The 24,013-nt window shown below is 43.1% G+C and overlaps 1 protein-coding gene across 1 annotated transcript in view; it reads right to left on the bottom strand.

The window, feature by feature from the left end:
- Positions 1 to 24,013, bottom strand: part of dmc1 (DNA meiotic recombinase 1) — a 179,127-nt gene that overhangs the window by 45,733 nt on the left and 109,381 nt on the right. Inside the window, exon 11 of the mRNA XM_043679281.1 lies at positions 1,697 to 1,770. Within this exon, the coding sequence (XP_043535216.1) occupies positions 1,697 to 1,770 (74 nt within the window). The remainder of the gene's footprint in view (positions 1 to 1,696; positions 1,771 to 24,013) is intronic.

Genomic DNA, 24,013 nt, shown 5'->3' with positions numbered 1-24,013 from the left:
AACGGCCAGTCTTATTCTTATTCATAACTATCTTAAAATTTACGGAATTATAATCACTATTCCCAAAATACTCCCCCACTGAAAATTTGAATACCTGGTCAGGCTCATTCCTCAATGCAAATTCTAACGTAGACACTTCCCTAATTTGACTGTCTACACGTTGTGTGAAGCAACCCTCCTGGGTGCACCTAACAAATTCAGCCCTGTCTAAGTCTCTGGTACTTAGGGAGCCCCAGTCAATGCTACAGAAGGTAATATCTGAGGTAGTTCCATTTATTAATCCAGGCCCTAAGTTCATCTTCCTTGTCTGTTATACTCCTTGCATTAAAATAAATTCAGACTATCAATCCTGCCGTGTCCATTAACCTGATCCTACCTTTCTTCCTGTTAGACTAATTTGACTTAACCTCTTCATTCTCCTCAATCATTCAACAAGTTGATCTACTGCTCTGGTTTTCACCCCCCGATACACTAGTTTAAACTGTCTCGAGTGCTACTAGCAAACCTCCCTCCAAAGATATTGGTGCCGTTCCAGTTTAGATATAACTTGTCTTTCTCCTTCCCTGGAAGAGATCCCAATGATCCAGATGTCTGACAACACACCAGATTTTTAGCCACGCATTCAACTGTATTACCTTTCTATTTCTTGCCTCACTAGTAGGTGGCACATGGGGTACATAGAACATAGAAAAGTACAGCACAGAACAGGCCCTTTGGCCCACAACGTTGTGCCGAGGTTTAATCCTAATGTAAAATATAATAACTTAACCTACGCACCCTTCAACTCATTGCTATCCATGTGCATGTCCAGCAGTTGCTTAAATGTTCCTAATGACTCTGCTTCTACTACCACCGCTGGCAACGCATTCCATGCATTCACAACTCTCTGTGTAAAGAACCTTCCTCTGACGTCTCCTCTATACTTTCTCCTAATGTCTTAAAACTATGACCCCTCGTACCAGTCAATCCTGCCCTGGGAAAAGTCTCTGGCTATTGACGCTATCTATTCCTCCCATAATTACAGCCCTAGAGGACCTACTTTTCAACTTTCCACCGAACCCCCCCTTTGCAAATATCAACAAATGACTTACAAAGCAATTGGTGTGATGCAAGTAACTGAAATTTTCTTTCTAACAGCACTGATTTCAGAGGTTAACTAGTATCAGATTGTGTAGGTCAAATGATTTGCATTCTGAGGAACCACTGTCACAAGAGCCAAACACACCCTTCATCAGCTGAAATGCACAAGCCTGAGACAACTCACAGCACATTATTGGCAGGCGGTGGATGCAGAGGCAGCAGTGGACATTCCATGTCAAATGGTAGGTCCAGCCATGTCTATCTGATCACAGATGATGAACCTTGGAGTCCTATACAGAACAGAAGTTTGTATAGCAGCAATTGGAGATGAATTAATAGGCCTCTCCCCAATAGACAACCAGATAATGGACTCATTTCACAAAATAGCAAGATAATAGACATACTTCCCAGAAAGCAACTAAATAGGAGATTCAAACCATTAACACGCAAAGAATGGACCTATCATCTTATTCACAAAGATCCCTCTCCAAGAGCATTTCTCAAATATACAACAAGAATATGAACATTCTTGTAAGACATAATGCAGTTTAGGGTAATTACCAGTTCAGATTCTACAAGCTAATGAGTTATAATTTAAGTTAAACATTGTTTATACCAAGAGTTTAAAAATACCGCCTTCTTCATGAAATTTGGCTGCTACATAATCCAGTAGTTCCATCTGGTGTTCACCTGTCAATGAGACAAAATGTTATAGTAGGATGACCTATTTTTGAAATTCAAAACCAAAGCAGTTTGTATTTGATTAATTGAGACTCACTTCGGTTATTTCATTTCATATATCTTCTTTGGAAGTTGGTATCAGTCACATTTGCAATTAAATTTACAGTCTTATTCATGATGAGCAATTGTCCCTGAACAAGGAAAATCAAGGCGGCTTAGGTGTGCAGTGGGCTTCCAATGAATTGACCCCTGTCGGTTCAGAACTCGACACTGGCTCCACGCATTGGACCTCCCCCAAGGATGTGATGCTCCACAATCTGAGCTGATTCAGAGAAATTCACCCCAAACCTTCAAAAGGAGATTTTTTCCTATATGGGCTGCTGCTGCAGCACACTCTCTACTTCCTCACCTTTGTTTGGACATGCCCTAGAGTAACAAACTACCCTTCGACGGTGGAGATTCCTGGTGAAGGGACCTTTATAAAGGATTCCTTCCCTTCTCCCTCTGGGATCTTAGGAGGATGCTACTCATGGCAGTCCTATGCAACAATAGGCTTAGCAAATACACTGGGAGTCAGGCCATGTTTTTTTTGTAGCCTGGGGGCAACAGTTTTCCACATTTATGTTGAGTTTTTTTTGTTTACAGCCTCATTTTCATTTTTTGAAGAGGCTTTTCCTACATTGCTGGTGACACATCAACCTCAACCTGTAAGGGGCAGGCAGGTTGGAGGCCTTCCTCATGGACCTGTTGCTGGGCTCGGCCAAAGTGACCATAGTACCATAAGATATAGGAGCAGAAATTAGGCCATTCAGCCCATCGAGTCTGCTCCACCATTCAATCATGGCTGATAATTATCTCAACCCCATTCTCCTGCTTTCTCCCGTAACCCTTGATCCACTTGATACTCAAGAATCTATCTCTGTCTTAAATATTCTCAATGACTTGGACTCCACAGCCTTCTGTGGCAATGAATTCCTCTATGGTTATAATCTTGGAATTACAATTGGCCATTAATGGGTCCAGGCAGTGGTTATGCAGGCCTGATTGCCTGTCCCACTTTTGCAGTTATACTTGATGTCCATCGAAAGTGAGCAAGCAGTGTCCATCAGTGTAATACTGGTCTTGAGAGACCAGAGGGCACCACAGGAGCTGGGGCACATCATCACCACAGATAAATATTCTTTTGATTTAGGAAGTTTATGTTCACCTTCAATATGCTTCCATTAACCATTTGATTATGTTTTTGTTCCAGTGTTTAACTTGATTTTAGATTTGTTTTAAAAAAGTCAAAACATATACTGGAAAATAATTGTTAATAATTTATTAGATAATAGTATTTTAACAGTGCCAGTCTCTTACAATCTCATAAAAAATAAAATCAACTTTTATTACGGCTTTGGAATTTGTTAGCATCAACCAATGGAAGGTCAGGAGTGAAGACTGTTGGAAACAGTGGTGCTTTTCCACTTGAGACATAGCTTTTGTGAAGCTGAGGAAATGGTTTTTGAAAGGAACTAACTGACATTTTCGCTTTTCATTTTCTAAGTATGGGGACGGTTATATTAGGTGGCAACTAAGATGTCACACCCACTACTGAGATAACTTAGCCTACTGCCCACCTAGCAGCCCCTTAAAAGCTGACCAGTATAGGGAAATACCTCATTCTACCAAGTGCCTCAACAGTGGTGGCATGGGCCACCTTGGACGAGTGTCTGTGCAGAATTTGCACATTCTCCCCATATCTGCGTCGGGTGCTCCGAATTCCTCCCACCTTCCAAAGGTATGCAGATTAGGTGGATTGGCCATGCTAAAATAAAAAAAAAATGCTCTGTAGTGTCCATGGATGTGCAGGTTAGATGAATTGGCCCTGTTAAATAAAATTGCACCTTAGTGTTCAGGGATGTGCAGGTAGGTGGGTTAGCCACAGTAAAAACCATATGATTAGGAGAGGACAAATCATTCACTCAAATTTAACCCAAGGAACCAACCCATGTGAGTATAATCCTTGCAGGATTAGTACTGTGAATGTTTGAAATTACTTGTGTGAGTAAATTTGTTAGTTTTAAGTTCTTGATAGCCAGAGTAGACATATGAACAAGAAATAGGAATGTCCTACAGTTTGCAGTTATTTTCCATTTTTGGTGTCATCAACATCTCACAAATATGGAAAGTGCAGGTCACACTTGAAACAACTAAGTCATGGCTTCAGCCTAGTAATCAAGAATCCATATTCGAACATCCATATTCCGTTCTTCCCTGATAAACTCATCATGATTTGCACACATTTCCATTCACCTCTTTGATTTGTAACGTCATCTTCCAACATTACCCGCCCCGAGCCCTGGCCTGACAGCTTAGTCGTACCAACCGTCATACTGCATGTCTTCCCATCAAACCCAGGGTGGTTGCGACCATCAATGTACCTTGTACTTCTCCAGTAACCCATGTCCCCGAATGCATATTGTCCCTGCATGCTGCCTTCAATACCCAGAACTGACTTTCCCAACGCCCCTACAACAACAATGGCCCTTGGTTAACTCCCTTTGACTTTCATTGAGTTGACCTTCAGGACTGACAACCCTGACTGCTGACTGACCAGACCCCTGAATGATATCTGTGCAGCTCCCCAACTATTGTTTGTAAATCCCTAGACCAGTAGCACTGGATCTGCAGGACTCACTGTGGTCCATTGCCTGGAGTGGAGTAACACTGTTTCAACTCCCTGCACTGATTTCGGAGGTTGCCGTGGAATTACTGTTTTGGAACCCCCCAAGGAAAATCGACGTTCGGAGCCTGATGACGGGCTCCTGCCCGAAATATCGATTTTCCTGGTCCTCGGATGCTGCCTGACCTGCTGTGCTTTTCCAGCACCACTCTAATCTTGACTCTGATGTCCAGCATCTGTGGTCCTCACTTTCGCCTGGCAAACTAGAGTAGCCTAGAACCTGCTATGACTTTCATGTTGGGAATTATCACATCCAATTTTTATCTGATGGTGGGAGAATAGGAAACTGCATTTCAATGAGGTGAGATTAGGTAACAGTGGCACACTAATGGACGAAAAAGGTTGCAAATAGGCTTTTCTCTACTCACGAGCATGATTCTCATCTCACTATTCAAAACTTGGTTGGATCATCCAAATCTTTTTTTGCAATCTCATTTTCCCAATCTGACATTATTTTCCCAACTAACTCACCAAAGCACACATTGTTCAGTAGCTAGGAAGGTCCTGCACTCCATTTCTCATTACCTAAGTGATTAACATTAATTACAACTGAGCAGCATGATTTCAATGGCATGTTATGTTTTAAGTAATCCCAGGATAAGATGGAATATGAGAAATTTATGACTCAGGTCATATTCTACAATCAGTGATAATATCATGTCTCTTGAAGGTATACTAGCTTACTGACTTGAGACATAACAGAGAGAAGATAAGTGTGTAAAGTAAGAGAAGGTAGGTTAGGTGACCTACACTATTAGCTTCATTTCCACAAAGTGCTGAATGGAATTCTTGTCTTCCTGTTCCTCCAAAATCTCTCCCCAACATATTTTTGTAACCTTCTGCGTGTATGCCCTGCCTTTCATTCTCAGACTCTGATATCCAATGTAGTCTCTCTCTCTCTCTCTCTCTCTGTCTTTACTTCATCTGTGATTGTTTAATCTCCAGCTGTCTCAGCTGTACTTTCTGGGACCTCTTTGCTTAAACCCTCACTCCTGCTCTACATTTCTCCACAATTTTGAAGAATTAATCTCCACAAAGGCTCATGTTTGTTCTTCCTTCCTCTGTGAAGTATGCTGACATTAATTGTATATTAAAGGAATTGTGCATGATATTTTAATAACAAGAAGTTTGTAATATACTACAATTAGCATTTAAAAGATTAAAAGAAGGCTTAACATTGAGGTGTGACTGCTCTAAAATCTGTGACAGACCCTGCTGTCACACTCTTTATCTTAATTCTTTTAAAAAGGTGTTACTGCAGTCGGTTCCAAACTGCCAAAATAAGTCCTAATTGTGGAAGAACCAACTTTTTCTGCTGAGAGCAGAATGGTTTAGACCTCATTTGATAAAAAAATCTCATGGCCTCAATGGTCACATCAATTTTCAAATTGACCATTGCAATAAACTACACAATTGTCAACAACAATTTAGCCCTTCTAACAGATATATCTGTAATGTGACTCATAACAAGCTTCTTTGCATTGCTTTTCAATCCATCTCCCCTGCATTTAGAAATAAATAAAAATCTGTTGAGCTGGGAGGACTGGAAGGAAGAGATAGTTGAGAAAATGCAGCCCTATGACTGAGAATGGAAAGACTCCCATTCGGCACCCAGAATGACAAAAGATACAGAGCTTAAAAATGAAAACAAGAAAATGTCTTGGCTACCTCTGATTTCCTCTAAGTGCTACAGTTTCCTCCACAGTCCAAAGAAGTGGAGGTTGGGCGGACTGGCCATGCTAAATAGTCCTGAGCATCCAGGTTGTGCAGGTTGGGCGGACTGGCCATGCTAAATTGTCCATAGCATCCAGGTTCTGCAGGTTGGGTGGAATGGCCATGCTAAATTGTCCATAGCATACAGGTTGTGCAGGTTGGGCGGACTTGCCATGCTAAATTGTTCATAGCATCCAGGTTGTGCAGGTTGGGTGGAATGGCCATGCTAAATTGTTCATAGCATCCAGGTTGTGCAGGTTGGGTGGACTGGCCATACTAAATTGTCCATAGCATCCAGGTTGTGCAGGTAGGGTGGACTGGCCATACTAAATTGTTCATAGCATACAGGTTGTGCAGGTTGGGTGGAATGGCCATGCTAAATTATCCATAGGATCCAGTTTGTGCAGGTTGGGCGGACTGGCCATGCTAAATTGTTCATAGCATCCAGGTTGGGCGGACTGGCCATGCTACATTATCCATAGGATCCAGGTTGTGCTGGTTGGGCGGACTGGCCATACTAAATTGTCCACATCATCCAGGTTGTGCAGGTTGGGCAGACTGGCCATGCTAAATTATCCATAGGATCCAGGTTGTGCTGGTTGGGCGGACTGGCCATGCTAAATTGTCCATAGCATCCAGGTTGTGCAGATTGGGAGGACTGGCAATGCTAAATTGTCCACAGCATCCAGGTTGTGCAGGTTGGGCGGACTGGCCAAGCTAAATTGTTCATAGCATCCAGGTTGTGCAGGTTGGGCGGATTGGCCATACTAAATTATCCATAGGATCCAGGTTGTGCAGGTTGGGCGGACTGGCCATGCTAAATTGTCCATATCATCCAGGTTGGGCGGACTGGCCATGCTAAATTGTCCATAGCATCCAGGTTGTGCAGGTTGGGCGGACTGGCCATGCTAAATTGTCTATAGCATCCAGGTTGTGCTGGTTGGGCGGACTGGCCATGCTAAATTGTCCACAGCATCCAGGTTGTGCAGGTTGGGCGGACTGGCCAAGCTAAATTGTTCATAGCATCCAGGTTGTGCAGGTTGGGTGGACTGGCCATGCTAAATTGTCCACAGCATCCAGGTTGTGCAGGTTGGGTGGACTGGCCATGCTAAATTGTCCACAGCATCCAGGTTGTGCAGGTTGGGTGGACTGGCCATGCTAAATTGTCCCGAGCATCTAGGGTTGTGCAGGTTGGGTGGACTGGCCATGCTAAATTGTCTATAGCATCCAGATTGTGCAAGTTGGGCAGACTGGCCATGCTAAATTGTCTATAGCATCCAGGTTGTGCTGGTTGGGCGGACTGGCCATGCTAAATTGTCCCGAGCATCTAGGGTTGTGCAGGTTGGGTGGACTGGCCATGCTAAATTGTCTATAGCATCCAGGTTGTGCAGGTAGGGCGGACCGGCCATGCTAAATTGTCCACAGCATCCAGGTTGTGCAGGTTGGGTGGACTGGCCATGCTAAATTGTCCATAGCATCCAGGTTGTGCAGGTTGGGTGGACTGGCCATACTAAATTGTCCACAGCATCCAGGTTGTGCAGGTTGGGCGGACTGGCCATGCTAAATTGTCCATAGCATCCAGGTTGTGCAGGTAGCACGGACTGGCCATGCTAAATTGTCCACAGCATCCAGGTTGTGCAGGTTGGGTGGACTGGCCATGCTAAATTGTCCATAGCAACCAGGTTGTGCAGGTTGGGCGGACTGGCCATGTGCAGTTTGGGCGGACTGGCTATGCTAAATTGTCCATAGCATCCAGGTTGTGCAGGTTGGGCAGACTGGCTATGCTAAATTGTCCATAGCATCCAGGTTGTGCAGGTTGGGTGGACTGGCCATGCTAAATTGTCCATAGCATCCAGGTTGGATGGACTGGCCATGTGCAGGTTGGGTGGTCTGGCCATGTGCGGGTCTAGAATGGGATGCTCTTCAGAGGGTCAGTGCATATTCATTCGGCCAAATGGCCTCTTGCTGCACTGTAGAGAATCTGTGATTTCATGATTCTGTAAAGGTAGCTTATGAAAAATGTCACATTCATAATATAACAACATAGAATGCAGAAAGTGCAGAGGAGAATTGAAGAAAAAGTTTCATTTTCTGGACCTTGCATGGGATGAATGTAACTTTCCTCTTCCCAACCTAAGTCTGCACGTTACCCAGGTCTTGCTGTATATGGACAGTCTGCTTCAATATCTGAGGAGTTGCGAATGGTGCTAAAGGTTGTGCAGGTAGGGCGGACTGGCCATGCTAAATTGTCCATAGCATCCAGGTTGTGCAGGTTGGATGGACTGGCCATGTGCAGGTTGGGTGGTCTGGCCATGCTAAATTGTCCATAGATCCAGGTTGGGCGGACTGGCCATGCTACATTCTCCATAATATCCAGGTTGTGCTGGTTGTGCAGACTGGCCATGATAAATTGTTCATAGCATCCAGGTTGTGCAGGTAGGGTGGACCGGCCATGCTAAATTGTCCATAGCATCCAGGTTGGGCGGACTGGCCATGCTAAATTGTCCATAGCATCCAGGTTGTGCAGGTTGGGCGCACTTGCCATGCTAAATTGTCCATAGCATCCAGGTTGGGCGGACTGGCTATGCTACATTCTCCATAATATCCAGGTTCTGCAGGTCGGGCAGATTGGCCATGCTTAATTGTTCATAGCATCCAGGTTGGGCGGACTGGCTATGCTACATTCTCCATAATATCCAGGTTCTGCAGGTTGGGCAGACTGGCCATGCTGAATTGTTCATAGCATCCAGGTTGCGCAGATAGGGCGGACTGGCCATGCTAAATTGTCCATAGCATCCAGGTTGTGCAGGTTGGGCGGACTGGCCATGCTAAGTTGTCCATAGCAGCCAGGTTGTGCAGGTTGGGCGGACTGGCCATGCTAAATTGTCCATAGCATCCAGGTTGTGCAGGTAGGGAGGACTGGCCATGCTAAATTGTCCATAGCATCCAGGTTGTGCAGGTTGGGCGGACCTGCCATGCTAAATTGTCCATAGCATCCAGGTTGGGCGGACTGGCTATGCTACATTCTCCCTAGCATCCAGGTTGTGCAGGTTGAGCGGACTGGCCATGCTAAATTGTCCATAACATCCAGGTTGTGCAGGTTGGGTGGACTGGCCATGCTAAATTGTCCATAACATCCAGGTTGTGCAGGTTGGGTGGACTGGCCATGCTAAATTGTCCATAGCGTCCAGGTTGTGCAGGGTAGGTGGTCTAGCCATGTGAAAGGTGGGAGTTTGGGTCTAGAATGGGATTCTCTTCAGAGGGTCAGTGCATATTCATTCGGCCAAATGGCCTCTTGCTGCACTGTAGAGAATCTGTGATTTCATGATTCTGTAAAGGTAGCTTATGAAAAATGTCACATTCATAATATAACAACATAGAATGCAGAAAGTGCAAAGGAGAATTGAAGAAAAAGTTTCATTTTCTGGACCTTGCATGGGATGAATGTAACTTTCCTCTTCCCAACCTAAGTCTGCACGTTACCCAGGTCTTGCTGTATATGGACAGTCTGCTTCAATATCTGAGGAGTTGCGAATGGTGCTAAATGTTGTGCAATGATCAGCGAACATTCCTAATTCTGACGTTATGATGAAGCAACCAAAGATGCTCGGGCCTAGGACACTATCCTGAGGAACTCTTATAGTGATATCTTGGGACTGTGATGATTAACCACCAACAAACAAATCATCTTCCCTTATGCTTGGTATGGCTTCAACTGGTGGGTGTTTTCTCCCTGATTCCCATTGAGTCCAATTGATATGGCTTTATGATTCTACACTCATTCAAATGTTACCTTGATTTCCAGGGTAGTCACACTCACCTCATCCCTGCAATTCAACTCTTTTGTCCCAGTTCAGTTAAAGGGTCAAGAGCTGACTGACCCTGGCAGAAGCCCAACTGAGCATCAGTGATCAAGTCATTCCTGCCTGAAATAAAGTCCTCACTTTATTCCAGCCTGAAAGCCCTGCTGACGCCATCTTCCACCACTTTACTGATGAAAGAAATTAATAGGACAGTGACTGGCAAGGATGGATTCGTCCTTCATTTTGGACATGAATTACCTGAACAATTTTCCAAGTCGTCAGACTAATGGCAGTGTGGTAGTTGCACTTCAACAGCTTGGTTAGGGGCATAACTCGTTCTGGAGTACAGGTCTTAAGTATTTATGCTAGAATGTTGCCATGCCCCATAGCCTTCGCAGTATCCAAGCCTTCAGCTGATTCAAGTTTGGACTCAGTTCCAAAGAAACTTGAAATGTTAACTCTGTTTCTCTCTCAACATTTGCTGCCAGACCTTATTTTTAAAGCATTTTCTGTCTTTATTTTAGATCTGTGGTCTCCTTTTATTAGGAGAGAGTGTTAAACTTTGTCATTCGAGGAAGCCATCCTAATGGGTAAGAACTATGACATAATAATCCAAGGCAAAATCCCATCACTTGGAAACATATGGATAAGTAAATGATAGTCAATAAGGTTTATTTAAAGAGAAGATATGAAGAAAGTGAGGACTGCAGATGCAGGAGACCAGAGTTGAAAAGTGTGACGCTGGAAAAGCTCAGCATTCCTGATGAAGGGCTTATGCCCAAAACGTCAATTCTCTGCTCCTCGGATGCTACTTGATCTGCTCTGCATTTCCAGCACCACATGTTTCGACTCTTAAAGAGAAAATATGCTTGATAAAGTTCATTGAGTTTTTCATGGAAATATTAGAGAGTTTTTTTGCAGGCAAAATTGTAACCCAAGAAATTAAAAAATGGGTGACAATATGGATATAAAACAACCTAAGGATAGTAACATGGAGTAGTGAAAGGTTGCTTTTTAAAATGTGTAAGTACACAGAAGTATGTTCTGGATTCAGTATGAGTATGGCTGCTCTTTCTGAAAATATTAATAACTTACATATACAAATGCTTGGTGGTGGCAGACCATGTTAATATTGTTATAAAACATTAAGGATCCTGGAATTTTTAAAGAGAATGATACAGTTTAAATGCAAGGAAAATATCCTTTAACCCCGATCAGCCCTAACTAATTCTATTCACACTTAAGTTAAAAATCACACAACACCAGATTATAGTCCAACAGCTTTAATTGGAAGCACACTAACTTTCGGAGCGCTGCTCCTTCATCAGGTGATTGTGGAGGACACAATTGTAAGGCACAGAATTTATAGCAAAAATTTACAGTGTGATGTAACTGAAATTATACATTGAAAAATACCTTGATTGTCTGTTGAGTCTTTCATCTGTTTGAACACCATGATAGTTTCACTTCTTTCATGTGTAAATCACAACACCTTTTTATAAAAGTTGCATTCTCAGGTTAGCTGTAACAATTGACGTTAGCTTGACGATATGTTGAAGGTGTTAGCCCCTTGTGTTCTCTGTCTATGCCATGATGTTTAGATTGATTCTAATCTAAAAAGTCAGATAACAGAGTTTTACATGAATTTATGCAGTTTTTGAACAAAGTACAGTGTTTGCAAGTACAAATTCACCCCACAAAATATATGTGTGCACGTGAGTCTTTGTGTCTGTCTGTCTGGGTTGGGGGTTGTGAGTGTGAGAGAGAGTGTATATGTGTGTGTAGTGAGTGTAGAGTGTCTTAAGTCTGTGAGGGGGTGCATGTGGGAGAGTGTGTGTCTGTAAGGGTGTGTGTGAGGGAGTCTGGGTCCGTGTATATGTGTGTCCGTGTGTATATGTCTGTGCGTGTGTGTGTGTGTAGGAGTGTCTATGTGTGTGTATAGTGCAATAGTGGTCACCTGTAGTGTGACATGAACCGAAGGTCCTGGTTGAGGCCCTCCCTATGGGTATCGAACTTAGCTATCAGCCTCTGCTCGGCCACTTTTCGCTGCTGCCTGTCCCGAAGTCTGCCTTGAAGGATGGCCACCCGAAGGTCCGAGGTCGAATGTTTTTGACCACTGAAGTGTTCCCCAACTGGGAGTTAACACTCCTGTCTGTTGATGGTTGGCAGTGCCCATTCATCCGTTGTCACACAGGCATCCTCTCAGAGACTTAGACCACTCTACACTCACTACACACACATATATACACTCTCTCTCACACTCAATCCCCAACCAGACAGACAGACACAGACAGACACAAAGACCCACATGCACACATATATTTTGTGGGGTGAATTTGTACTTGCAAAATTACATTGTACTTTGCTCAAAAACTTCATAAATTCATGTAAAACTCTGTTATCTCACTTTTTAGATTAGATTAGATTACAGTGTGGAAACAGGCCCTTCGGCCCAACAAGTCCATACCGACCCGCCGAGGCGCAATCCACCCAGACCTATTCCCCCACATTTACCCTTTCACCAAAAGTATGGGCAATTTACCATGGCCAATTCACCTAACCTGCACATTTTTGGATTGTGGGCAGAAACCCACGCAGACACGGGGAGAATGTGCAAACTCCACACAGAGAGTCACCTGAGGCAAGAATTGAACCCGGGTCTCTGGCGCTGTGAGGCAGCAGTGCTAACCACTGTGCCACCGTGCCGCCCAGAGAATGACCAGAGAAGCTGGGACAGGTATGCCAAAGGTCTTAGTGACTGATGTAGATTAGAATCAATCTAAACATCATGGCATAGACAGAGAACACAAGGGGCTAACACCTTCAACATATTGTCAAGCTAACGTCAATTGTTACAGCTAACCTGAGAATGCAACTTTTCTAAAAAGGTTTTGTGATTTACACATGAAAGAAGTGAAACTATCATGGTGTTCAAACAGATGAAAGACTCAACAGACAATCAAGGTATTTTTCAATGTATAATTTCAGTTACATCACAATGTAAATTTTTGCTATAAATTCTGTGCCTTACAATTGTGTCCTCCACAATCACCTGATGAAGAATCGGTGCTCCGAAAGCTAGTGTGCTTCCAATTAAAGCTGTTGGACTATAATCTGGTGTTGTGTGATTTTTAACTTTGTACACCCCAGTCCAACACCGGCATCTCCAAATCATGTCTAATCACTCTGATCTGATTTTGTGCATTGCACCCTAGGAAGATTGCCATGGTCTTGGGAACATGCAGAAGATATCTAGAATGTTACTACATGGCAAACGAGGTGGTTTTGTGGAATGACCAGAGAAGCTGGGACAGGTATGCCAAAGGTCTTAGTGACTGATGTAGTCTGGGAGGAACATGCAGCACGTTAACATTCACTGTGAAGCAGACTGGGGGAGGGGACCTGTGTTAGAAGGACAATGGTAGCAGAACATCAAAGCCAAATCCTTCAAACCATCAGAACCAAAGTATTACTGGTGGATATATTGTCCGTGTCTCTTTTGACTGGTGACATGATGATAAGTGATTGGTGAGTATTACATCCATGTCTGTTTTGATTGGCCAAGTAGTTTAAATCAGCAGACGGTATTACAGTTCATCATTACATTGGGAAATTCACTTTTAAAATATGTAATATCCAAGTGAATTTATTAAATAGAATAGATGTTGCTGGGCAGGTAATGTGTTGCAATTGAGAGCTGATTTGATCCAAGATAACCACATCTCCAGGAAGTGCTGGCTGCTCAAGGAAGCTGGGCTCAGACTTGATGAACTGGTGTCTAAACCGCAGACACATCAAGAAGGGGCAGCGTTATCTAGACATTGTGTTTCAGGAGGGAGTTACATCCTTTCAATTTCATTATATTTTTGATCCTTGGTTAGGGACAGGAGATTGTGACGGTGACTGAGACAAATATTGCCTAAAATTTACCTTGGGAAAAGCCTCAGTTGATGCCCTCATCCAATAGGACAAGGTTCTTGCTCCCAGTGTGTGTGAGGTCACAGACAGCTGGGAAGACAAGCGAACTGACCAAAACACACATAGTATAGAATGCTATTCAAGTGGGTGTAGAAAAGTGATATGTAGTAGTATTAGTGGATGGCATAACTTGGGGAATAGATACTGTTCTCTGCAGCAAAGAGGATGTGTTCTTAAGGTGGTGTTGCCTAATGGGTGCTAAAATTTAGGAAAATACATACAGTCAGTTGGGTTACCTCCAGAAAAGGTAGGAGAGGGAGGCAGGTAGCGCAGGAGTCTCCTGTAGCTATCCCCATCTTAAACAAATAAGATGTTTTGGAAGAAGTAGGGGTGATGGATTCTTAAGGGAATGTAGCGTGAACAGCCAAGTTTCTGGTACTGAGACTGGCTCCATTGTAACAAGGAGTATATCAGGTTCCAAGCGATCGATTGTGATAGGGAGTTCTCTAGTTGGGGCAGAGACAGATGTTTCTGCAGCCGACAATGAGAAATCAGAATGGTGTGTTGACTCTCTGGTGCCAGGATCAAGGATATCTTGGAGAGAGTGCAGAATATTCTCAAAAGGGAGAGAGACTAGCAGGATCCCTCAAAGTTGTGATCCAGGTTGATAGGGCTGTTAAGAAGGTATACGGTGTGTTAGCTTTTATTGGTAGAGGGATCGGGTTTCAGATCCATGAGGTCATGCTGCAGCTGTACAAAACTCTGGTGCGGCTGCACTTGGAGTATTGCGTGCAGTTCTGGTCACCGCATTATAGGAAGGATTTGGAAACTTTGGAAAGGGTTCAGAGGAGATTTACTAGGATGTTGCCTGGTATGGAGGGAAAGTGCTTGAAAAGCACAGCAGGTCAGGCAGCATCCAAGGAGCAGGAAAATCGACGTTTCCAGCATAAGGGCTTATGCTCAAAATGTCGATTCTCCTGCTCCTCGCATGCTGCCTGACCTGCTGTGCTTTTCTAGCACTACACTCTCGACTCTGATCTCCAGCATCTGCAATCCTCATTTTCTCCTAGCATGGAGGGTAAGTCTTAAGAGCAAACGTTTAGTGATTTCAGGCTTAGTAGTAGGAGACAGAGGATAGTAGTAGAAGGCTGTTTGTGTGACTGGTCTCCGATACCTTGTGGTGTACCACAGAGATCCGTGCTGGATCCCTACTGACTGTGAATATATAAACTATGTAGATGAGAATGCTGGGCAGTGGGCAGAGGGGTGGGGAGAAACGATGAATACGTTTACACGTGACAGGAATATTGGCCAGGTGATTGAAAGTGATAGAAGCCTTAAGTGACAGGACAATACAAACGGATCGGTCAGATTGGCAGTTCAGTGGCAAATAGAATTTAACTATGATATGGTTAGATTCCCTACAGTATGGAAACAGGCCCTTCGGCCCAACAAGTCCACACCAACCCTCCAAAGAGTAATCCACTCAGGCCCATTCTCCTACCCTATATGTACCCCTGACTAATGCATCTAACACTATGGGCAATTTAGCATGGCCAATTCACCTGACCTGCACATCTTTGGAATGTGGGAGGAAACCGGAGCACCCGGAGGAAACTCTTGCAGACACGGGGAGAATGTACAAACTCCACATAGACAGTCACCTGAGGCTGGAATCGAACCCGGGTCCCTGTGAGGGAGCAGTGCTAACCACTGAGCCATTATGCCATCCATATGTGTGACATAATGCATTTTGATAACAAGATAAAGGAGAAGTCAATGAATGGTAGATACAAGTAAGCTCAGAAGAATAAAGGGATCTTTGGATGTTTGCCCACAAATCCCTGAAGGTGGTATGGCATGTTAATAGAGTAATTAAGAAGGTCTACGGGACACAAGATGAGGCACAATTACAAGAACAGGAAGGTTATGTTGGAACTGTACAAGAAATTGGCAAGGCTACAGCTGGATACTTTGTGGAGTTCTGGTTAATGCACTATAAGAAGGAATAGATTGCACTGGAGGGGGTGCAGAGGAGATTCACCAGGATGTTGCCTGGCATCGAGTGCTTTGGTTATGAAGAGAGACCAAATAAGTTTGTGTTGCTTTCTTTGGAGCAAGGAAGGCTGAGAGGGGATGTAATAGTGGTTTATAAGGTTATGAGGGGCATGACAGAGTGGACAGAAAGCAAATGTTCTCCTTAGTTAATTAAAAGGAGGCAAACTTTTAAGATGAAAGGCACGGGGTTTAGAGGGGCGTTGAGAAAAAATGTTTTCACCCAGAGGGTGATGGCGGTGTGGAATGCACTACCTGTGATGGCAGTTGAGGCAAGTAACCTCACAACCTTTCAAAATTACTGCAAGTATCATAACATTCAAGGTGAGATGAGTGTAAATATTGATTTGGTGGTACACACTCAACTGACTGCAGGTCAACTTCTATATGATTCTATTATAGCTTATAGTATGTCACAAAGATCAGTCCTACAGCTTGAATTATTTGCTATCCACATTAATGATGTGAAGGAAAAAAGAAACCTACAAGGGGATATAGATAGGCTGAGTAAGTGGGTAAAGAATGAGCAGATTGAGTTTAATATAGTAAAATATGAGGTCAGGAGTAGGCTATTCAGACTGTAGACCATGTCCTGCCATTCAATACATTCATGGTGGATAGAATAATTCAATACTTTTTATCCATTCCATTCCATAACCTTGTACACCACTGATAATTAGAAATCTATCAATCTCTACCTTAAACACATACAAAGGCTGAGCTTCTGCAGATGTCTATGATAGAGAATTCCAAAGGATGACAACCCTCTGAGTAAAACAAAACTTTTCATCTTAGACCGAGGTAGCATCATGCTTATTTTTAAACTGTGCCTTCTGGTTGTGGACTACCCAGTCAGGGATCATCCTATCTATATCTAGCACATGTACCCTTTTTCATATTTTGTAAGTTTCACGGAGGTTAAGTTTGAAACTCTAGAGAATACAGGCCCAGTTTGCCCAATCTTTCTTTACAGGAAGATACTGCTATCCCAGTAACAAATCTGGTGAACTTCCATTGCATTTCCTCTGTAGCATTAATATCTTTTCTAAACTACAGCCAGTACTCCAGATGAGGTTTAACCAAGATTCTATAGGCAAGACACATTGAGACTTAGGCAATAAGAAACAGGAGTAGGAGTAGGCTGTTCTGCTCATCAAACTTGCCACTCAATAAGATCAAAAGTTGATCCAACATTCCTCACATCTGCTTTCCCATCCTTTCCCATAACCATTGATTTTTCCCTATTGATCATGAATCTATCTCAGTCTTAGATTTACTCAGATCGCTGCCTCCACAATTCTCGGTGGCAAGGAGTTCCAAAGACTCACAACACTCTGAGGGAAGAAATTTAACCTTTTTTCAATTTTAAATTGATATTCATTTACTCTGAGACTATGCTCTCTGGTCCTAGACTCTTCCATAAGGCAAAACATCCTTTCAGCATTTACCCTGTCAAATTCCTCAAGAATCCCTGTGTGTTTCAATGAGATCACCTCTTATTCTTCTACTCTAATGAGTACAGAGAGTCCTAACCTGTTTGGCCTTTGCTCATAAGACAATCCCTCCATAATGGGGATGATCCGACTGACCTTCTCTGAACTGCTTCCAATAAAATAACATTTTTCCTCAAATAAGGAAACCAAAGCTGCTTACTGTACACTAGATGTGGTCTCACCAGCACCTGTCCAGTTGCAGTAAGTCTTATATTCGTTTATATTCCACATCCCTTGAATTAAGGGCCAACATTTCATTAACTTTCCTGCTGCACATGTATACTAGCTTTCTATGTTTTGTGCACAAGTAACCCCAAGTTCCTTTGTGTTACAGCTTTCTGCAGTTTGTTTTTAACTTAAATGATATTCTGTTCTTTTGTTCTACCTTTCAAGATGACCAACATCACATTTTTCCACATTATACTCAATTTGCCAACTTTTTACTAACTTATCTAACTCATCAATAGTTCCCTGTAAACTAGCTGTGTGTCTCTTGCAAGCTGCCTTCCCACCTATTTATGTCATCTGTAAGTTTGAATACAGTACATTTGCATCTTTCCTTCAAGTCAATACATAAACAGTTGCAGTCCAACACAGAACCCAACTGGTTACAGGTTGCCAACCTGAAAAAGAACCCCTGACCCCACTAGCTGTTTCCTGACCATTAACTGATTCTCTATCCATGCCAATACACTACCTCGAATGTCATGTGCTCTTAACTTATGACAACTTTTTGTTCACTACTCTTGTACTCAAATCTTCTTGCGATAAAGGCAATAAATTCCATGTGCAGGAATTTATTCTCCCAAAGTATTGAATGTTTGGGATTTGTCAATCCTGCAGAGTTGTGGAGGCTTGATCACGAAAGTATTTAAAGAAGAGGTAATTACATTTTTGAAATATCAAGAAGTTGAGGGCCATGAGGTGATGGCATGAAAGAGGAGTTGAGATTTGGGCAGAGCAGATGTAATATAGCAGGAGAAGTTTGAAGGTCTGATTTGTTTACTCCTGAACCTGTTTCTTATTTTCTTTATAATTACTACATCCGCAGCTGAATCCTAAACAGTTAAAGGATTACTTTTAAATATTGTTCAAACACCATTAATTATTCTATGTTTTCAGCTGATGTAAATAAAAAGATGAAAAAAAAAATCAATGGGAAGAAAGCTTTGGATCCAAACAGTCCTGCTGCAAAGTGTGCTGAATTGCTAACAGCTTTGTTCCTGCTCCGTACATCAGTTATATGAAGACATGGAAAATGCACCTGATGAACTCTGATCTGAATGAGCATTTAAGTAAATATTTGAGCGAGATAGGTCGACATTTGCCAGAAATTGTCAGTGTCAAGTTTGGTGAGTCGCTTGGAGGCTTTTCTCTATAAACCCTTGTGGAATTTCTCAGACTATTCATTAAAATTCACTTCATTCACTAAGCACTACACCTCTATGGTGCCCCATTTGTTCTATCTTCTCTCTCACCAGAGGCAGAAGTACTAACCACTGCCAAAGCGCCCAAGATTCTTGGGGCTGGCTTCATTTTCAAAACCAGCCATGTACTTGATCCAGGGCTGCAAAGCAGCTGTTGCCCTTCACATTACATGTACAAGTAGGAGAGCAAGGGCATGTTGGTAGTATGGCTGACATTTCATTCAAAATACACCCTATTTCAGTAGATTAGATGATAGGTGCAGTGGTCATTCACTGACTGCTAAATTGTTGCTGCTTGAATGACAATCTGTTTCTGCTCTGAAAAGCAAAAGCAGTTTCTGTTTCATTTGTTAGCTTTTGCTGCTTTTGATTACAAGTGATTAGTCGAAAGCATTTGAAGGCTTTTCTGTTTGTACTAGCCCACATTGCACTATGATAAGGTACAGCCTACAGTGGGCGAGAGAGGATGTAAGATGTTAAGGGCAACACTGCACTGCAAACCCTTGACTTGGTTCAGTCAGGTATCAGAGATCCCAATTTATTCCTTATGGTACGTGGAAGAATTGGGCTATGATGAGGGGACATGTGGGAGTATTTCAAATGGCAGCTGTAAAAGTTCAGGAGCAGCACGTTCCTGTAAGAATAAAGGATAGGTGTGGCAAGTTACGTGAATCTTGGATGACCAGGTTGGTCAAAAAGAAAAAGGAAGCATACGTAAGGTCAAGAGGGATGGGAACTGACGATGCTCTTTAAGTATATAAGAAAAGGAGGAGGACTTAAACAGGGAAACGCTGTTAGCAAAAAAGGTTAAGGAGAATTGGAGGGGTACTAATATCCTGGGCAGGAGGTTTGCTAGAGCTCTTCAAGAGGGTTTAAACTAGTTTAGCAGGGGGGTGGGAACCGGAGCTATTGATAGGGCAAAGTTGCAGTCAGAGTGATGTCTTGAAGAGTGTCCATTTTAACGCAGGTAGTGTCAGGAATAAGGGTGATGAACTTAGAACATAGATCAGTACTTGGAGCTACGATGTTGTGGCCATTACAGAGACTTGGATATCACTGGGGCAGGAATAATTATTGGATGTTCTGGGGTTTAGATGTTTCAAAAGGAATGGGTGAGGGAGGTAAAAGAGGTGGGCGAGTGGCATTTCTAATCAGGGATAGTATCACAGCTGAAGAAAGGGATGTCATCGAGGAAGGTTTGTCTACTGAGTCAGTATGGGTGGAAGTCAGAAACAGAAAAGGAGCAGTCACTTTACTGAGAGTTTTCTATGGACCCACCCCACCCCACCCCTATAGCAACAGAGACACAAAGCAGATTAGGAGGCGGGTTTTGGAAAGGTGCAGAAGTAACAGGGTTGTTGTTATAGGTGAATTCAACTTCCCAAATATTGATTGGAACCTCCTTAATGCAAATAGTTTGGATGGAGCAGATTTTGTCAGGTGTGTCCAGGAAGGATTCCAGACTCAATATGTAGATAGGCTGACGAGAAGGAAGGCCAGATAAGATTTTATGCTTGGCTATGAACTAGATCAGATGTCAGATTGCTCAGTGGGACAGCATTTCAGTGATAGTGATCACAACTCCCATACTGTAGTCATGGAGAGGAACAGCAACAGACGGTACGGGAAAGTATTTAATTGGGGGAGGGGGAATTACAATGCTATTAGGCAGGCACTGTGGAGTATAAATTGGGAACAGATATTCTCAAGGAAATGCATGACAGAAGTGTGGAGGAGACATAGCTTTAAATTGAGAGGTGATAGATATTGGACAGATGTCAGAGGTAGTTCCTTTACTCAGAGTAGGAGGGACGCCGAATGGCCTGCCTGCAACAGCCAACTTTAAGAATATTTAAATGGTCATTAGATAGACATATGGATGAAAATAGAATAGGTTAGATGGGCTTCAGATTGGTTTCACAGATCGGCGCAACATCAAGGGTCGCATGGCCTGTAATGTGCTGCAATGTTCTACGTTCTATGTTTAGGGAGCACTTGCTGTGAGTGCTGTACAGGTTTCTCCCACTGAGGCAAGGAAGGGATGTTAGGGTGAAGGAACTTTCGATGACAAGGGCTGTGGAACATCTAGTCAAGAAGAAGAAGGAAGCTTACTTCAGGTTGAGGAGTCAAGGATCAAACAGGCCTTTAGAGGGTTACAAGGTAGCCAGGAAGGAACTGAAAAATGCAATTAGGAGAACTATAAGGGACTTTAGCAGGTAGGATTAAGGAAAACCCTAAGGCGTTCTATACTTATGTGAGGAACAAGTAGATGGTCAGAGTGACGGTAGGGCTGATCAGGACAGTGAAGGGACGTTGTGCCTGGAGGCGGAAGAGATAGGGGAGCTCCTTAATGAATACTTTGCTTCAGTATTCACTACTGAGAGGACCTTGTCATTTGTGAGGACAGTGTAAAACAGGTTGATATGTTTGAACAGGTCAATGTTAAGAAGGAGCATGTGCTGGAAATCTTGAAAAACATGAGAATAGATAAGTCCCATGGGCCAGACGGGATATACCCATGGTTTCAACAGGAAGCGAGGGAAGAGATTACTGCGCCTTTGGTGATGTTTTTTGCGTCCTCACTGTCCACTGGAGTAGTACCAGATGATTGGAGAGTGGCAAATGTTATTTCCTTGTTCAAGAAAGGGAACAGGGATAATACTGGGAACTACAGACCAGTCAGTCTTACGTCGGTGGTAGGCAAATTATTGGAGAAGGTTCTGAGAGACAGGATTTATGATTATGTGGAAAAGCATAGTTTGATTAGAGATAGTCAGTATGGCTTTGTCAGGGGCAGGTCATGCCTCACAAGCCTTATTGAATTTTTTGAGGATGTGACAAAACACATTGATGAACGTAGAGCAGTGGATGTGGTGTATGTGGATTTTAGCAAGATATTTGATGAGGTTCCCCACGGTAGGTTCATTCAGAAAGTAAGGAGGCATGTGATACAGGGAAATTTGACTGTCTGGATATAGAATTGGTTGACCCATAGAAGATAGAAGGTGGTAATAGATGTAAAGTATTCTGCCTGGAGTTTGGTGAATAGTAGTGTTATGCAGGGATCTGTTCTGGGACCTCTGCTCTTTCTGATTTTTATAAGTGACTTGGATGAGGAAGTGGAAGAGTGGGTTAGTAAGTTTGCCGATGACACAAAGGTTAGTGGAGTTGTGGATAGTGTAAAGGGCTGTTGTAGGTTGCAACAGGACATGAGCAGGATGCAGACCTGGGTGAAGAAGTGGCAGGTGGAGTTCAACCTGGAAAAGTGTGAAGTGACTCATTTTGGAAAGTTAAATTTGAATGCAGATTGCAGGGCTAAATACAGGATTCTTGACAGTGTAGAGGAACAGAGGGATCTTGGGATCCATGTCCATAGATCCCTCAAAGTTGCCACCCAAGTTAATTGGGTTGTTAAGAAGGCACATAGTGTGTTGGCTTTCATTAGCATGGGGATTGAGTTTAAGAGCCGCAAGGTTATGCTGCAGCTGTATAAACCCCTGGTTAGACCACATTTGGAATATTGTGTTCAGTTCTGGTTGCCTCACTGTGGGAAAGATGTGGAAGCTTGAGAGAGGATGCAGAGGAGATTTACCAGGATGCTGTCTGGACTGTAGGGCATGTCTTTTGAAGAAAGATTGAGGGAGGTAGGGCTTTTCTTATTAAAGTGAAGAAGGATGATAGGTGACTTGATAGAGGTGTATAAGATAATGAGGGGCATAGATAGAGTGGATAGCCAGAGATGTTTTCCCAGGGCAGAAATGGCTATTCCAAGGGGTATAACTTTAAGGTGATTGGAGGAAGCTTTAGGAATGATGTCAGTGGTTGGCTCTTTACACAGAGGGTGGTCGGTGTGTGGAATGCACCGCCAGCAGTGGTAGTAGAGTCAGATACATTCAGGACATTTAAGCGACTCTTGGGTAGGTACATGGATGATATTAAAATGAAGGGTGTGTAGCTTAGTTTGATCTTAGAGGAGGAGATTGCATACAATTCTGATCAAACTACCCGAAGGATGTGGATGCTTTGGTGAGGATACAGAAAAGGTGTACCAGGATGTTGCCTGGGATGGGGATTTTAGCTATGAAGAACCGTTGGCCACACTTGGTTTGTTTTTACGGAATGCTGGAGGTTGAGAGGTGAGGGACAATCTGATAGAAGTTTCGAAGATTGTGAATGGAATCGATAGAGACTTTTTTTTCCAGGATGAAGGGGTCAATTACTAGGGAACACAGGTTCAAGGTGCATGGAGGGGGGATAATTTAAAAGAGATATGCAAGGCAAGTTTTTCGCACAAAGGGTGGTGAGTGCCTGGAATGCATTGGCAGAGGAAGTGGTGGAAGCAGACACAATTTAAGAAACACCTAGATGAATACATGAAGAGGAAGGGAATAGAGGGATACAGAGCCTATAAGTGAAGACAGTTTTAGTATGAAAGGGCAATATGTGTCGGCGCAGGCACGGAGGGCTGAAAGGCCTGTTTCTGTGTTGTATTGTTCCTTGTTCTTTACAGAGCAAAACCTTTCATAGAACTTGATGGAGATCACACTTTGCTGATCTCTGGTAACAGTTAGCCCTTTAATTACATTAAACTTGAACAGGGCAATGAAACTGCCCCTCGGATCCCTTTTAAATCTTTCTCCTCTCACCTTAAAAATGTGCCTCCTAGTTCTGAACTCACCGACTCTGGAGAAGAGACATTTGCTTTTCATGATTTTCAAAACCGCAATAAGATCAGCCCTCAACCTCCTATGGTCCACTGAAAAAAGTCCCAAACTATCCAGCCTCTCCTTACGACTCAAACTCTCCAATCCTGTCAAAATCCTTGTAAATGTTTTCTGAACCCTCTCCAATTTAATAAGGTCCTTCCTATGGCAAGGCAGCCAGCAGTGGACACAGTTAAATTTTAGGTTATAGTTAAATTCTAAATTATTTTATAGGATGTGGGTGTCATTGGCAAGACCAGAATTTATTGCCTATTCCTAATTGTCCCTGTAACTTAAGTGACATGCTGGGCCCTTTGGGAAGTCTGGGCAGAAGGATGACATTCTTTTTTGTTTAAAGTGAGTGAACCAGATTGATTTTTACAACAATTGATTATAGGTTCATGCCACCATTCTG

Source organism: Chiloscyllium plagiosum, chromosome 39 (assembly GCF_004010195.1).
Source record: "Chiloscyllium plagiosum isolate BGI_BamShark_2017 chromosome 39, ASM401019v2, whole genome shotgun sequence".
In the NCBI taxonomy this organism is placed as follows: Eukaryota; Metazoa; Chordata; class Chondrichthyes; order Orectolobiformes; family Hemiscylliidae; genus Chiloscyllium; species Chiloscyllium plagiosum.
Note: the sequence above shows the minus strand (reverse complement) of the source record. Positions and strands in the feature narration are given on the sequence as shown.